Raw genomic sequence first — 17,802 nt, forward strand, 5'->3', positions numbered from 1 at the left:
AAATCTTTCGACTGTGTGACTGTTGATCCTCCGTCTGTCCACTCCACAATGTTCCAGATTAGCTGAATTAAAGACATCAACGATGTTGATATATCTGGGCCACAGCGTCGGTATGTAGCTGATTGGGTTTTGAATTTGGGTTGTCTGCGTCGTGGCACAACACTGTGTCAGCCCACTGGGCCAAAGACTAGGAAAAACTTCCGGTCTCAGGGATGGTTCACCCCAACCACCCCCGCCCCAGTACATGAGACAAAGAGACACACAGATACTCTGGAGACAAGCACAGGATTACAACACACGCTGGTATCTTTACACATGTGGTGCTGTGTCTATGAAACAGCAGCCAGGGCGACATTCCTCCACCAGATCTGGGGTTGAGTTATGTCTTAACTCGGGTTCGTCAGCTCGACACATGTTCACCACATTTCAGTGTTTGAACAACAAGCACCCGTGTCATAGTATTCAGTTATTTGGACACCATGTTTTTGTCATGTAGACAGTTTGCCCAGAGATGATGTGTCATCAACTTCTGGCTGGTTTTGGCTTCCTAATATCTTCATCGTATACTGGTTGGTTACATTGTAACTATACAGTAACTATTTTGTAACTACACAGGTAGAATAGCAACTTTATTTGAAGTCTTACCCATTGTTCAATCCCAGGGTGTCACTCTGGCATCCTATACACTGTCTCTCTCCCAGTTCCCGCCTTCCCTCCTCTCAAAGTGAAGATGAGGTCAGCTGACTCCCCTCTGTGAGGGCCACACAACCCTTGACCCCTGGGTCCCGTCACCATGGGCGACAAAGGCCCTGAGGATTCCATCCCTAATCAACCCCCCAGATACTTTCTGAACTAGCGAGAGGGGGAGAGAGCAACTTCCCTACACACGCACACACACAAACACACACACGCACACACACACACACACACACACACACACACCCACACACACAAACACACACGCACACACACGCCCGCACACACACACACACGCACACACACACACGCACACACACACACACGCCCACACACACGCACACACACACACACACACACACGCACGCCTCACCCCCCTGGGGGACACAGGCTTCAGCTGCTATTTTAATCTCTTTGCAGACTCCTGAAGCATCATGAAACTGCTACTGCTCATTCCCATGCCTGTCTTGTCAGAACCCCTCATTGAAATGTGCGGGGAGTCCAGGAACATTTCTGAAAATGTATTAAAATGTGTGGATGGAAGAGATAGGAGAAATGTGTCTCTCTGTCAGTCATTAGCCTATACTGAGCTTTTCAATGGCTCTGTAAGTGGTACAAGCATCCAATCCAAACATACCCATTCACACACCTGAAAGGTTATTTATCTTTTTTCTCAGGTTGCATTTTTCACCCCGAGAGCATCAAAGAGGCGTCCAGTGCAAACACGCTTTCATTAAGCGCAACACAACTGGCCTTAGTAAGTGTATTTTTGGTCTTGTTAAATATGCTTAGGCTCCCAGAAGGGTTGGAGAGGGAATGCTACGCTGTTCGTAGGAGGCTGGCAGACGCCAAGACAGCACAAGGAACGGTCTCTACCCACCCAACACACACACACGCATGCACGCACGCATGCACGCACGCACAGACACACACACACACGCACACACACGCACGCACACACGCACACACACACACACACACACACACAGACACACATACACACACACACAGACACACACACACCACACACACACACAAGAGGAGAAATACAGTAGTGATTGTATTGTAATGTGGTTGCATATTGTATCATTCCAATTAGAGTTATTTAATGACGTTCAATGTATGCAATTTCTCCTATGTTCAAGTAACGCGTATTAGTATGGAGGGTGATATATTAGTGGCTTTAGAGAAGGATGGTAAAAGCAGTCCAATGTCAGTCCAAGCAGTCCAGTGCACAGTATTTGGATAGCCTGGTAAAAAGACTGGAGCAAGACTGTAAGCCTTAAATATACAATACAACTGATACATTATTCATATTGCGTCTTGCATTTGATAGTGCATTTGATAGTTTTAGGATACGGTGGGATATGTTCCATCCTGCGCTGACAGATATCCATCTCATGTGAGCTGAAAGAAAGTCCTATTAATATTTCACCAACAACTCATAGCCCAATAGTCCAGGAGAAAATATAACTAGTGATTGGACATTACATTTATTAGTAGCCTAATATATAATTCCCCTTTCTTTATTTACACACCTTACACATTTAAAGGTTATTTAAGGTTATTTCCTTCCCCACGATCTGCATGCTCATATTCATATATTTAGCTCAAAGATCTTAGCCATCGGTGTGACAGGGTGCACTGAGTCACAGCGCCCAGTGCCAGCAGCCAGCCCTCCTCCCCAAAAATAGTGCTCTTGTTCATCTCGCCTGCTGTGACAGAGTCGAGAGGAGCGATCGGAACAGAAGTGGGACTGACTAGACATTGTTTTACGCTGGTACGAGTGGTCTTTTACTACTACTACTAATGAACATTTTCGTTTCGTGATCAGCACATCAAGTAGCTGGGGACTATGTTGAATAGGCGCATCTTTGGCAACATCCTTTTCTGATGAGTTCGCCTCCATCGTGCTGTGACCGTTACCCTGACCGCTCTCACACCGCATAAAGGTGCATGATTGATGACTTTTCTGTTCTTGTAGTGTCTTGGGGTCCATAATTATAACATAAAGCGTTTTTCTTTAGCTATCGTTTCAGACAAGACAAACCAACAATGTTGCTGTTGAAAGTTGTGTTTATTGTAATCGGTGAGTAACTTTAATCCTGATTTATTGTATTATATGGAAAGTAGACCTACATAGCCCGTGGTTATATTATCCAATATGAATGATTGGCATATTGAATGTTTTCCCCGTGCACAAAAGTAGATTGACACGCAACTAAGATCCAGAACTGTGATAATGATCTACAGATGATTATTTATGAAGTGTTTAATAGTGTTTGCTGCTCTTAGGTTTTGTATAGGGAAGTATTATATATATATATATATATATATATATATATATATATATATAAATATGGCAATCAAGGCATGCATGAGCCATCTAATTTGTTTAATTGGTGTTCAAAACTTTCCTCCTTTGAACATAACTGTATTATCCCAACAGGTGCGTGCGCGGGCTCCCAGCGCCACAGTGACATCAGAGCCACCGTCATGTCCTTGGGGAGGAAACATGGAAAGCTGCGCCATACTTTGGACCCCCAGTGTCACCATATGCTCCGTCATCTCCACAGTGGAGATCACGTCTCTGTCCATATGCCCCCCAACATCGCTGGCCACTGGGTATCCACAAGGTAAAAGATACTGTTTATGTAAAAACATAAACCTCAATTTAAAGTTGTAAGGGCGTCATCATCCACCCAATGTTTCAGAGGGGGGCACCAAGTGGAGGAGTGGGTGAGGTCTGGAGGGAGCATGGTGCGTTTTTCACCTGAAACTGATTACAATTAGGTAGGAATATATATCGCAATGCCTAATCGTAGGCCTATGTCTAAAATAAGTCTATTTTCTGCACAGTTATCTAAACATACCTTCACTGTTCAATGGTCATTTCAATTAATGATACAGATGAGTTCTTTGAGAGTCCCTTATGAGTTTAACTGTCACATTTGTATAAATATCATAACCAAATATTTCAAGTCAAGTCAATACAGTCAATTGTATAGATCAGTCCAGTATGCCCCCTCGCGAATCTTTTTCAAAATAATTAGGCTATGGCAGCCATTTCATTCCAGTGTTTGTTGAATTCCAACACAGGCACACCTTATTCTACTTAGTGAGATACTGATTAGGTGACCACCTGAACCAAATCTTATTTAACAAGGAAAAGTATAAAAACCACTGCTGTGGTCATTACTATCCTCTTGCAATAGGATTAGGTGGATGGCAAAAACAGTGCTAGTAGTACCTCAAAAGTAATTGTAATAAAAAACAAACTATTGACCATGCCAAAAGAGTTGAAAAGAAGGTGTTGAGTCAATTCTGGGTGTAGGTACTGGCAGAAGGATACAGTGAGCATCAGGTTGCTTCCATCCTTAAAATGTCAAAGACGGAGACTTGTTTCAAAGAACAAGACATTGTCCATGAATTGGTATGTATTTCCTGTGCTCAACAATGTCACCAGACCTTAGAAAATGCTTTGTTTGGACCAAAACAACGCTCTTCACTGAAGATTTTATCATCATGTGATCTCATTTCTTGATCACTATAGATTCATTAACTATACTAATAATATAGAATTATGGATTGATGATTTTCTAATTTTTTTAAAGCTGAAATCTACATACTGGACCTTTAACACAAATCACTCTCTACCTTCTGTCAGTTGTGAAGTCCGACCTGGTCCAGAGTTCATCCTACGGTCGTACCACTTCTACCAGAACCACACCTTCCAGGTCCTGCAGTTCTACTACAGAGATCACCACTGCTCCACCCCCACCTACAGCCTCCTGGCCCGGGGCAGGCTGCACCTGCGCCAGGCCTCCTGGGGGGTCCGCGGGGGCACCGAGGCAGACTACCATCTCCAAACCATCCAGGCGGTGTTCCACAGTGCAGAGGCGGTCAGGGAGCTGGGCCAGAGGCTCAACCCCGGCTGTGGCGCTCCATCCCTGGGTAGAGCTGTGGGGGAGATGACGTGGGAGCCCCATGTTAGACATGACTTGTGGAGAGATGGGGAAGGGGAAGAGGTGGAGGAGGTGGAGGAGGAGGAGGAGAAGGGGAAGGGCTGCCTCCGTGGGCTGGAGTTCACCATGCAGGAGCTGCAGTTGGTGCGTGTGGAGAGGCGGCAGAGGCGTCACCCCGGCAGCCATGTCCCCGACGACCAGACAGAGGAGCTGTTTCTTGGGGATGTCAACACGGAGCGCTCTCAGAGGAGTCTACACAAGCCCTCTAGCTACCAGCCGCCACTACAGAAAATCAAGGTCAAGAGAAACACATTTCACTCCCATCACTTAAATTCATTATGGCAATGAACACAATGTTAGATTTGAAACAGATTGTTTTCATTAAGGGATTCCTTCTGGCCACTCAGATATATTCGACCACTTTGGTTGAGTGACTGGGATGACGTTGTCCCACTGGATGTGTTCTTCCCTATAGTCTCAGCCATAGATGTTGTTTAAGTCTCCCAGGCCTCAGGGTCTCATTCCTGAGGAGTTTTGTTCCTCTCCATTTGTTTCGTTTGTAGTGACAACCTAATCGCCAGAGTGTGTAATTGATTCTTATTGAAATGAGGGACCTTGCAAAGACAAGGTTATGTACAGTACATTCATTTGTCATTTAGCAGACACTTTTATCCAAAGAGACTTACAATAAGTATATGTGTCTAAAGTAAGTGAATGAACTGTATGTCAGTATAGCATATATGCAGTCACTAATGTGAGACCATAGCAAGAAGACAAGTTGCCTTGCATTCAAACATTATTATTACAATTACTATTAACATCAACTATTTCCATTCAATAGACTCAATTTTACTTATTGAGTAACTTTAAATAAGTTATATAGCTAATTTAGCTAATTTTAGCAGAGCCACAACAAGGGGGGTGGTAGATTTGATTTGATTTTCAGCTACTCTTCCACACAAAACATACAAGAAATCATCACACAACATTTTACAGAGGAGAAAAAGGAGCATCAACATTACTAACAATAAATAACCAAAATAAATATATATAAATAAAAGTCAGCAATGCTCATGGCCTCCTCCTCCAACACATAACGAAGAATAACCATCCACACACAAAAATAAATAACAGAAAAAATAATTTAAAATACTCAGTTAGGAGTACCGGTGGGTAACTACACAAATCTAATGACGTGTTGCTTCACTTATTTGACTGATTTTATTCTGGGTTTTTGAGATATGACCTATGATATAGGGCGTTCCATTCAACCATAGCTCTATTCTATAGAGCGTAAATGGAGAAAGTCTAAACTACATACACCTACGACATACAACATTTTAAAACCCCCCCAGATCTTTACATATAATAGGGCAATGAAATTGGCTAGACAAACCTATTTCTCTGATATAATTTCTGAAAACAAAGGTAACCCCAAAGTGCTTTTTTCAACCATTGATGGTCTGATTAACCATTCAGTGGTTGCGCCTGTTGAAAATGAGTTATTTTCCCACGCTGTATATGTCTTGCATTTGAGAGGCTTCCGTTAAAGTGTTCAATTAGTCAGATAGCTTTCTATCCATGCTAAGGCAGATGGAGTAAAGCCATAACACTTGAGTTTCCAATTATGATCAATGACATCAAAGGCAGCGCTGAAGTCTAGTCAAACTGCTCCTACAGTCTAGCCGATCGGATCTTTGATCTTTTAGCCAATCGTCTGTCATTTGAGTGAGAGCTGTGCAGGTTGAGTGCCCTTTCCTATAAGCGTGACGGTAGTTGCTGGTTCAATTGTTCATAGAGAAATAGCATTATATCCGGTCAAATAAATCTTTGTCTGACAGTTTGCTGATAAGAGGGAGCAAGCTGATTGATCTGCTGTTAGAGCCAGAAAAGGCAGCACAAGTGTTTTTTGGTAGAGGGATTACCTTAACCTCTTTCCAGGTTTGTGGGCACATGCAGTCATGGCTAAGATTGAAGATGTGGCATATGGGAGTGGCAATATGGTCCTGTTTGCAAACTGTTCTTCTCAGGGCCGCCACTACGTCCATGCGCATGACGCACTGTGTGTAAGGCACCAAGTGCCCGGAGGGGGCATCAAAACAGCCTAATGATCATCACAATAATAATCATAATGATGAATTATTGAAATGTAAGATGACTCACAACCACAATAGGCTCAACTAGACAACTACGCAATTACGCTTAGGACACCCACACACAGGTTCTTCTTGTTTCTTTCAGTTGAAAAATGGGGGGGGGAATTGGTGGGAGAAATCATAATTCAATGTATTTCGATTCCAAGCTCTGGGGTCAACAAACGTTGAACATGTTTAAAGTGGGTATAGAATTTCTGTAGTCACTGTATGTCAAGACAATGATAGTCATAATATGAGTTAGCTAAAGCGCCAGGCTACTCATTACTCACTGTTTCCTGGACAGAGTGTAGACCGCCTGCATAACGGTGTAACTGTCAACATTAATATATTGAACATCTAACTGACACGATGTATCACACAGCTCCTTTCCTATGTTCTCTCAACACCTTACCAGGGATGAGAGACAGAGAGAGAAAGAGTGAGGGAGACCGCAGCATAGGCCAGACCCGGGTATGGTAGTGACTGATGATGATCCGCTATTTTTTCCAGAGCACTCTTCAAAGAGAATACTGCAGTATTCTCTGCCCGACTCTCGAGTTCCTGCCCTGACTCTGTGAGTGTGCGCCTAAGGCTGAATGGCAGTATGCAGGGCAGAGGGACAGTCTGGATCCATAGTAGTAGAAATGGAACTGGGCCCCTCATCCTCCTCCTTCATCCACAAAGGCTTCATCTGCCTTTCATGTTTCCCCCAGCTTTTTCCCCCCATCAATGAATTTTCCAGTGTATATTTATAAAAACAGCATCCCAAACAGTACACACACACACAGCTATAAAATGTGCCAGGGCAATGTAAATTAGTTCTAGTTACAGCAGCTTGTCTATTGATGTTGCGTGACTCATACATGCTATGATGGAACGGCACTCATTTTAAAATTAATACAGTTAGTCACACAAGACTATAATGTTAATCTCATCCTCAACCACTAGTACACTCTGAAATGTTGACACACACAAACACACACACACACACACACACACAAACACTTGAAGAGTGTAAAGGCGGTCATTGTTGCTAACTTTGAGTTTTCCTATTAAGTTCACTGAGCTATATCCTTAGAAAGCCACAGAGGAGGAGAGAGGAATATTGAAGCGACCACTAAGTGATTTTTTTTTAGGCCAGAGCAGAGCTTTGTTTCTCCGCCATGGGGATTGTTTTCATCACTGCCATTAATATGGGATGGCAGTGCCATGTGTAGTGGGGCCAAACACACACACACACACACACAGCCAGGATCCTCACAACACACGAGAAAACAACTCTCCATGCCATGTGTTCTCCCATATGGGGCTAGCACACAACTGTTTCAACGTTTGTATGACCTTGTTTGTAATTTATCAACGTGATTAGTGTCCTGTTGACATCTCATTAGCGTCAGTGATGTTAGTTATCGTTGTGAGGTAATAATTGTTCTTTTATATTTATTATTATATTTATAGTCCAACAACAAACTCTCCATGTGACCTTTCCCACTGCAGACTTCCGACCCGTCCTGTGTGGTGTGTCGTATCATCTCGGAGGCAGACGAGCACCACCCCCCTACCCTCCTCCCTCCCCAGGGCAAGGGTGGGGACGAGGCCGACGTGGCCGTCAGGCTCCAGGGCCAGTGGGTGAGCCAGCGCTGTGAGGTCCGCCCCGGCGTCCTCTTCCTCACCCGCCACTTTGTCTTCCACGACCGTAACCACACCTGGGAGGGTCTTTACCACCACTTCGCGGACCCTGTCTGCAGACACCCCACCTTCAGCCTCTACGCCCGGGGGAACTACAGCCAAGGAGTGATCTCCGCCGTCGTCCCGGGAGGCACCGAGTTTGTCTTCAAAGGTAGGCTGATGATATACTGCGTTCTGTGTGGGTAGTGTGTATGTGAGAAAATGTTCCTGCAATGTCTATCACACGGATGAGATGTACTGCTGGTGTATAAGACAGCAAATGTGCAATATATCTTATGAAATCTAATTCATTCTGTGTCGTCATCGTCGTCTCCCCTACCAGTGGACCACATGAGGGTGACCCCCCAGGACATGGCCACCACCTCTCTCCTCAACGTGTTCCGTGGGGACCGGTGTGGGAAGGAGAGTTCGTGGCGACAGGGGGTGGAGCAGGACGTCACCCCGACCCACGGGTGCGCCGCCCTGGGCATCCGCCTGCCCCACACCGAGTACGAGCTCTTCCACACGGAGAGAGGCTCCGCCGGACGCCTCCTGCTCTACAACGGCCAGAGGCCCACGGACGGCTCCAGCCCTGAACAGCCCCAGAAGCGGGCCACGTCCTACCAGGCACCGCTGCTCCGGTGTGGCGGGGCCGGGGCTGGCCAGGGCTCAACGAAGTGGGACATGGAGGCTGACCAGCTCCACAGGCTGGGTAACCGCTGTCAAGGGCTCAGGTCCAGTAGGCTGATGGACGTCCTCACTGCATTGTTGATGACTGTCCGCCTTCTGCACCTCGGCTAGTCGTCGTAATGTTGTTTCTGTTGTTGTTGTTGTTGTTGAACTGCACTGCATACTGGACTACATTGAGTGCAAAGTGAATAGACTGTGATTTGACAATTTGAGTTTTGCTGTCAATGTTCTGTAATGTCCTGTAGTTCCTGTGTGATCCATGACATGTAGCTGAGTGGCGGTGCTGGAGGTTCAGGGTGACGTGGACCATCGTAAGAGGCCCAAATAGATGTGGGGATCTGGGACCCTCATAATAGCCATTTGGATTTCAGCAGAAGAAACACAGGACAAAGATGATAAAGCCACAAGAATGTTAAAGAAATTTAATTTTATGTATTTTGCTAAATACCATGAGACAGGACTGCAAGAATGGACATCTTGTCAGTCAACATTTCCTCACAGGGGATATATAATTTGTGTAAAGAAAAAAAAGAATAATAATTGTAATAATTCTGTGTGTGTGGGTACAGTAACAGAATTGTACATGGAAGGAGGCACCTAGATTCCCAGGCTACGTATCTTCACATTCCTCAAGAAAAGTAAACGATTCAGAATTCAGAGAATAGTTAAATGTCACGCGGCCATCCAGCAACATGTAGCAAAGTCTTTTCTTTTAGAGTTTTACTTTCCACATTTTCTGAAAAGGATTAAAATAACATAGAAGATGACAATCTTAACATTCCAACTCTTATTAAAACCACAGAGAGAGAAAGAGAACACATTTTATTATTTATTTTTATCGATTTGGAGAATCAAGGTCTCTAACCCACCTATCTATCCTGACTCTCCTGCTATCGGAGCTCAGGTAAATGAATAAACCCACATACCTCACCCGAAAAATAGAACAGAAACCCCATTAACGGGGGTTACAGGGGTGAAGTAACCGTGTGGGATTGTAAAAGGCAAGGTCTGACTGTGAATGATACGGTACATAGAACATGTACAGTACCACATGAACTGGCACTGCCATTGATAATGGCAGGTCAACGAGAACACACATTCCTCCTCTAGGCCTCGGAGACAGGCGGACAGGAGTCAGGGACAGGTGTCGAACTCTTCCCTCCACCCCCACCCCCACCCCTACAAGAGGAACTTTGCTAGGAGGAATCCGATGAAGATGGCTGCTATGACGACAAGTAGCGAGGGGATGGAGCTGGAGGCGTGTCGTTTGCTCATCATGGCTCCGGAGTTTGATACCACGTTGTCTGGCCGGTGGGCCCTCCTCATCCGCAAACCCTCATCCTGAGAGGGGAGGAGGAGGACAGAAGAGGAGGAGGAAAACAAGAGAGGAAGAGGAAGAATAGTTCAGATCAAAACGGAAGGCTCTGACACAGACATTATTGTCGTCACAGGACTCTAGGCCAAGGCCAATCAGATGTTTTGTCTAGGTCAGAGTGTATAAAAACAGAGAGTCGAGGTCCTGGTTCCTCATCTCCGGTCTTAAGAAAGCTATGAGGTTTGCAGGCTTTCGTTCCAGCCGAGCACTACCACATCAGTTGTTTCAAATAATTAACAAATAATGTTTTTACTCCGGACAACAGTTAGCGGAACAGGGTATATGTGGACTGAAAAACGCCCCTGCACTCTCAGTGGTCAGGACTAGAGGTAGAGAGAGACACCTGGGGGGGGTATTCCATCAACGTCGCTGAAGGAAAATCCAGGCTTATTCTGATAAATCTCGTGAGAGTTTTTCCTTTCGCGACGTTGATGGAATACCCCCCCCCCCCCCCCAAGGACTAGAGGTAGAGAGAGACGACCTGGTTTGGCCTTTTCTTCAACGTGACGGCATCCTCAGATCTCTGGTTACCTTGAGTTGCCTGTTCTCCTCAGAGAGTCTCCCCACGTCAGACTGCAGCCTCTTGCACTCGTCCGTCAGTTTCACTTTCTTCATCTCGGAGTCGTCCCCGGACGTGCTGCTCGGCCTGGCCGTGGACGAGCTGTCTGGCCTGGACGCGTTAAGGACGGGGGCTGATTTGGTGACATCCACATCGTTCTGAAGGCGGGGAAGAGGTGTGTGTGTGTGAGAGAGAGAGAGAGAGAGAGAGAGAGAGAGAGAGAGAGATGGTTTGGCCCTTCAGTGCTAGCCGACAGGACACGCAAACCCAGGCACTTAAGAGAGGTCAAAACACCATGAAACACTGAGGAATAGGAATTTAAAAAAAACTCCAAAACACAAACAATTATACATTTGTATGAATTTCTTAGACCGGCAACATCTACCACCTACTAGAAACTACACTTCATGGTTGCCTCTCTCTAAACCTGCGTAGTCTAGTTCCAGATCTGTATCGGCTGGCCTTTAGCCAACTCTTCCGATTACTGTTGTCTCGGTCCAGGCTAGAACCTGCCTACTGCCCTGTCTGCCTGCCTGTCTGCCTGCCCACTACCCTGTCTGCTACCGTCTGTCTGCCTGCCTACTGCCCTGTCTGCCTGCCCACTACCCTGTCTACTACCCTGCCTGCCTGGCTACTACCCTGTCTGCCTGCCACCTACCTTGCCTGCCTGCCTGCTACCCTGTCTGCCTGGCTACTACCCTGTCTGCCTGGCTACTACCCTGTCTGCCTGGCTAATGCCCTGTCTGCCTGGCTGCGTACTACCCTGTCTGCGTGCCTACTACCCTGTCTGCCTGTCTGCGTACTACCCTGTCTGCCTGTCTGCGTACTACCCTGTCTGCCTGTCTGCGTACTACCCTGTCTGCCTGGCTAATGCCCTGTCTGCCTGTCTGCGTACTACCCTGTCTGCGTGCCTACTGTGCTCTGTCTGCCTGTCACCAACCTGCCATTGCCTGTCCCTGTCTCTGACTGAGCGGGGGGCAGTCATGAACCACCGACAGTCAGGAGTTGCTGCCTGTTAACCTGGGGAGTTCGGTATTCGCCCGGGGTGGGGGCGTAGCGTTCTCCATGGTGCCTGCTGCTCAACTTGGGGGTGGTCTGCCCTGTGAAAGTACTGCAGGTCTCCCTGGCCTTGACCCCAGGCTAGTTGGGTACATAGAGATGAATGTGTATAGCTTTGAGTGGTAGTCAGTGGTTCACAATGGCTACTTGAGAAAACTCTAGTCTCTATGCTCTCTGAGAATCACACTTGTTAATAAACACTGTTAATAATACAACTATGAACCAACTAGGGGTTTCGGTACGTGTTTTGTGCATAAGGAGAAGAAACAATGCTACTATTTATATACCCTGTTACCACCGTTACTTTAATTTATTTTGCTTTATGGAACTTTAACATTCAGACACATTCCAGAATATGACTGGTATATTATAATATAAATATAAACAAAAAGCACTTTCAAATGTAAAATAAATAAATAAACACTTTAAGTGCCTCTTAGGCTTGACTACTGGTATAGGAGAGGAAGAATTAAAAGTAAAAGTGCACTTCAGGCTTGACAGGTAGACCATAATTTGCATTATGCGCATATACGTCACGCGTAAAGCAAAAAACGAAATTACTCCACAACGCAAATTTGTAGTAATCCGGGGCTATCTCAAACTGTTGCCATGTTCTCAACTCCGCTCGCCATGAACAAACATATCAACTTACAAGATACGGAAGCAACTGCGTTCCAGACAAACTCGACCTCCGACTTTCAATGGAACGCATCATAAACCGAAAAACCGACATTCGCTAGTGCGTATTGAACCGTGGATGACGAACCGTACGTTTCAATATAAAACCGAGAACCGTTGCACCCCTAGAACCAACAATACTCAATCTGCCAACCAAAACCAACCAGTTTCATCATCATAGGTTTCGATTGAGTATTATCAGTTAGGCCTACATGAGTATTTCAGAAGTGATGTATGACCAAGTCGCAAAGCAAATAAAAGAGACAGCAGACATCGTAGGAATGTACTCTGTCAATGCAGAACATCGAACTAGTACAGCAACAGAGTAAGAGAAGAAAGCCATGTAGGATGTAGAGAGGGAACACGGGAGAGATGGATTGACAGAGGAAATTGACCCCTGGCTAAACAGTGAAACAGAAATAACCTGAGTATGTCATAATTAGGGCCCAGAACATTTCCAGATGGGTCACATGTTCAGGAAAAAAACTAAACTCTTGGCCTAAATCGTAACAAGCCAAATCTTTACGGCTCTGTTCCAATCCTTCTTTGTCAATTCCTTGAGGTAATCACTGATCTACGCAGCTTTCATAGATCAAGGGCAAAAAATTAACACCAGCCGTCTGCCAAAAGCGGGTCGATTTTTGGCATCGGTGGGTATAAATCTGATAAATCTTGCCAGCCACTTAGGCAGGTAGCCAACAAAGGTTAGCAAATCTGCTTCAATTTCAAAATGAAAATGGTGTGATCCACAATTATGGTCACCGTTGACTCAGCATGTAACAACACTCCTGCTGCACCTGCTCCTCCCTCCAGCTAACTGTTGCGCAGCTCACTGCCGCTTCTCCTGACTGACAAAACGAACACCCCGATCTATGAGCTTTCAATGTTACAACCAGATAATGCATGCAAGTAAAGCATTAAAGTAAACTTCAACTACATGCGACAGCATGACATAGCAACGTACACACGACTGAGTGAAAACATGTAAGAGGGAGGGGGGGGGGGTGTCATTTTGACACGACGATACGTGCGAAGCGTAAAGCCTATTACATGAGGTTCGTTCGGTGCAGGGAGTCATTTTCAATGCATCAGGAGTCATGCTAATGTGGTTGGTCTTTTTTGACAGAATGTTATCTTAAAAAAAATTTGTCTGGGAAAAAAATCAAGAGGGGCTGGTGAATTTTCTCATCCACCAGACGCTGTGGCTGCTAGACCAAAAAGTTAATTTTATGCCCTGCCTAGTGCCTGTCAAATCAGAGTAGTGTTCCTTCCGAGGGAGAAGAAGGGGAGGGGGGGGACGTTCTTTGGAGGTGTCCCAACAGGGCCACCTGAACACCAGCAGAAACGGTTGGTCATGCCACTGTTGCTCACTTACCACTTTATCATTTTCAGAGGGCAATTCAAAGACACATCTAAGCTTGGAGTCCATGAGGTCGTCTAGCTTTGCATCCTTCCACTGCGGAGAGGGAAACAAGGTTGAGCTGTTGTCAGGTGATACACACAAAACAAAACAGACCTAGATCAACATGGTGGACAATAAATAAAGGCCATGGCCCTAGACATCCTATGACACAGTCATATGTATAAATTAATCATATTAATTATTATAGATTATAGAAAAAAGTATATTACCGGTACGTGAGTTCTAATAATACATTTGCTGCCCCCTGCTGGAGAGGTTGCAGAAGTGGCCTTATATGCACATTGCTACACTTTCACCACAACACTATCTAGCAGATAGTGATTATCGATATAAATAGATTAGTACTTTATTGATCCAGAGAGGAAATTAAGGCGTGCCAGCTGGAGGAGAAGTTGTACAATCTTGCGGCAGGCAGAACATATCTTCTACAGCGGTCCTTATTCAACCATTAAAAGAATAGCTTCTATTATCTAGCCAAGACATACAATGTGTTTGTATGAGGAAATAATGTGTAAAAGAAGATCTTACCACTGCTTCCATGTCAGAACCATTGGCTGCAAAGATGGTCTGTACCATGAATTTGTGTTTACTCTTCTCATTGGGGTCATAGTCAAACGGCTGCAGCATTACTGAGAGGAAGGAGACATAATGGCATTTGACAGTTGGATATGAATGAATGTCATCAAATCCTTGGTTAGCCTAGTACTTTTTTTAGATTAAATTAGATTCAATGACTTAAATGCATTGACATGTTGACAAGATTAGAAAGAACTTCTAATTGAACATGACTCAGTTACACCAAACAGTGATTTGTCTCTTGGTTGAGGCTATGCTTTTCTGTCAGTCTTGTCAAATATGACAGCCGAGCGACAATGGAGGTCTTCTCCAGAAACAACCCATAGCACCAACGCCCCTAGACACTTGAGTAGATCTGGAAGGGTATGCGATACGCAAGACGGTAGGTATTCACCCAGCCTATCAGCGGGCAACGTTGTCCCACTATGGCACTATCTTGCTTACGTTTGAACAAAGCTTTATATTATACACTACGATGCAACAAATCAGATTATTGTTAACTCTATGGGCCGGGTTGCACATACAAGGCTTAAGACTAATCCTAGACTAAAAAGCATCTTCAATGGAGATTTGACATTGAAAGTGTGATTTAGTCCAGGACTAGGCTTAAGAGGCCCTATGTACCATTGTATTGTCCTTACAAATAAGACATAAATAAATAATAAGGGGCTATGGGGTTATGTCTGGACCGGGCCAGGCGGAATTCTCACCATAGACAGTGACAGTACATCCGGGTTCGATAACACCACTGTTGGGTCGGACACAGTACCGCCTGGGTGCCGTCGTCTTCACTTTGAAGCATACCCTTCTGTCTGAGGGGTTTTTCAGCCTGAGGCTTGTGGTCACTACTTCTGTGAAGGGACCTGAAGAAGAGACGAGAAAGATGGTTAGGGGGACAATGTTGTCACCTACATAATGTCAACAGAATATAGGCCTAGGCATATTTAAGCCACAATACCATGTCGACACATCGAGTGACACAGCTCGACATGTAAAACGTCATATGATGTTTTGATTATATTTGAGCTGTTGGAAAGTATGTTTTATCCTCTGCTTTTACTTCCGACTCATGACATTCATGTAACTTGACGTTCAAAGATTCTGCTGCTACTAAAACAATAGCCAAATCTTAGTCCATGTCGCTTCTGACAGCGGGCACAGATTAACAAACAGTTTGCCCTAGAGAAGTGGACAGACACTAGATAAACGTCGTTGACAGCTCGTGACGTTAGAATTATAAGGTTCCATCTCCATTTTTGTCAAAATTGAGTTTTTTTACATAATCTGAACCATTAGGTGTTTATTAATGCCTGTGTGGTGTTATTTTTTTAAATGTTAACATTAGTTAGTAATTAGTAACTAATTAGTTAGTAATTCATAAAATACAAAGGTTCCATCTCACAAAACATAATGGAATGTAAAAACGTTGACGCTCAATCTCTGAACTGCCCTAAACGGAGATAGAACCTTATCATTCTAAGCTCACGAGCTGTCAACAAATGTGCTCCAAGCTAACGTTTAGGGTCGCTCTTGACTTTGCTAGAAAATGTTCCTCTTTACTACTAAGCAACCAAACTTTACGCTAAAGCTATCCAGGCTGGTCTCGACGTCAGATGCTGTGGTCAGTGACAAACACTCATTCATGGAGGCTAACGTTAGCTGGTGATCTGAGGTAATATGGGCGATATATAATGTTCTGGATGTGTCCGTGCTAAACAGGAGTCAACACATTCAATCACGCCCGGCCAAACTGGTGATGTGTGGACATGATTTACCACTAACTAACTGCACTAGCTAGGTGGGAATGTTACACAAGTAAGTAGCTAGCTAGTTAAATCCAGTGTAATGACAGTGACTTGATCACCTGATCCAGCTAGTTAAGTTAGCTTAACCAACTAGGAGATCCTGGAGCCCGGAGGCCATAAGATCTTCAATTCCAACCTCAACATCGTGACGTTAGAATTATAAGGTTCTATCTCCATTGTTGTCAAAATTGAGTTTTTTTTTTTTTTACATAATCTGATCCATTAGGTGTTTATTAATGCCTGTGTGGTGTTATATTTTTTAAATGTTGACATTTTTGAGTTAGTAATTAACTAAATACAACGGTTCCTCCTCACCAAACATAATGGAATGTCAAAACTTTGACGGTCAATATCTCTGAACTGCCCTAAACGGAGATAGAACCTTATCATTCTAAACTCACGAAATGGCGACAGAGCCACAGAGGTGTCCGTGTGTGTGTCTGTGGGGGGTTGTAAACTGCCTAATATCCCCGGTATTAGGTTCTAGCTATGGGGACATAAACCAGCCAGGTTAGGTAGCCTTTCATCCTGCAGAGCTAAACACGTCAACTCGCTAGCTAGCTTAGATACAGGCTGTGTTCGAAATGGCATACTAGCATACTGCATACTAGCATACTCAATTAATATATACTGCATAGCATACTGCTTACTAAATTCATAATAAGTATGCCAATACCAGCCGACCGAAAATCTGGTATACATTTCTTGCATACTCAAATTTCACATAATCTACAGTGTGAACGCACTGTCTGCATACTCAAAATCTACGTCATATCTAGTATGAGTAGTATGCTAGTATGCCATTGCGAACACAGCCATGGGCTACTTGGCTAGCATCTGGCGAAGCTCGAGCTACTACTACACCCACCTCAGAGCGTCTAACGAGTAGACACGATAAGTGTTCTCACTTCTTACCTTTGAATTTGAGGTCAACCGATGGGTCGAGGACTAGAATTTGCTCCAATTTAGACATTTCCGTGGGATTCAATGTGGCCCAGAGCCAGTGTGTTGAGTGTCAAATCACCTAGCCGAGACGGTCCTGACTGAGTCACACAGGGCAGCAGGGGGACGTGATGCTGCACACGACGACAGTTGGTAGGCTACGGAAGCCTCGCAGGACCAAATGCGTAAACGTCACCGCGAAAAACCACTCGTGACGTTAGAATTATAAGG

General features: G+C 44.7%; 2 protein-coding genes across 2 annotated transcripts; one reads left to right on the plus strand and one right to left on the minus strand.

Moving 5' to 3' along the window:
• Positions 1-82: 82 nt before the first annotated feature.
• Positions 83-9,265, plus strand: LOC308169430 (protein APCDD1-like; the record flags this gene model as incomplete). The annotated part of the gene is made up of 5 exons (XM_080544112.1): positions 83-110; positions 3,146-3,332; positions 4,364-4,958; positions 8,294-8,636; positions 8,808-9,265. The coding sequence occupies 5 exons, from the start codon at positions 83-85 to the stop codon at positions 9,263-9,265; spliced, it is 1,611 nt and encodes a 536-aa protein (XP_080400238.1).
• Positions 9,266-9,562: 297 nt separating this feature from the next.
• vapa (VAMP (vesicle-associated membrane protein)-associated protein A) lies at positions 9,563-17,681 on the minus strand. Its single transcript, XM_080543800.1, has 6 exons — positions 17,545-17,681; positions 15,535-15,687; positions 14,777-14,877; positions 14,201-14,281; positions 11,061-11,246; positions 9,563-10,495 (listed from the first exon to the last, which is right to left on the minus strand). Exons 1-6 carry the CDS (start codon positions 17,600-17,602, stop codon positions 10,334-10,336), a joined length of 741 nt encoding a protein of 246 aa, XP_080399926.1. The 5' UTR covers positions 17,603-17,681; the 3' UTR covers positions 9,563-10,333.
• Between the last annotated feature and the right edge of the window lie 121 nt (positions 17,682-17,802).

Source organism: Nansenia antarctica (genome assembly GCF_963989245.1).
Source record: "Nansenia antarctica genome assembly, chromosome: 13".
Taxonomy (NCBI): domain Eukaryota; kingdom Metazoa; phylum Chordata; class Actinopteri; order Argentiniformes; family Microstomatidae; genus Nansenia; species Nansenia antarctica.

Coding starts and splice junctions, on each gene's coding strand:
- vapa (XM_080543800.1), bottom strand. CDS start 17,602: ATGTCTAAATTGGAGCAAATTCTAGTCCTCGACCCATCGGTTGACCTC. Junction 14,878..15,534: donor ATGTACTGTCACTGTCTATG/GTGAGAATTCCG, acceptor CCTTCCTCTCAG/TAATGCTGCAGCCGTTTGAC. Junction 10,496..11,060: donor AGGAGAACAGGCAACTCAAG/GTAACCAGAGAT, acceptor CTCCCCTCTCAG/GATGAGGGTTTGCGGATGAG.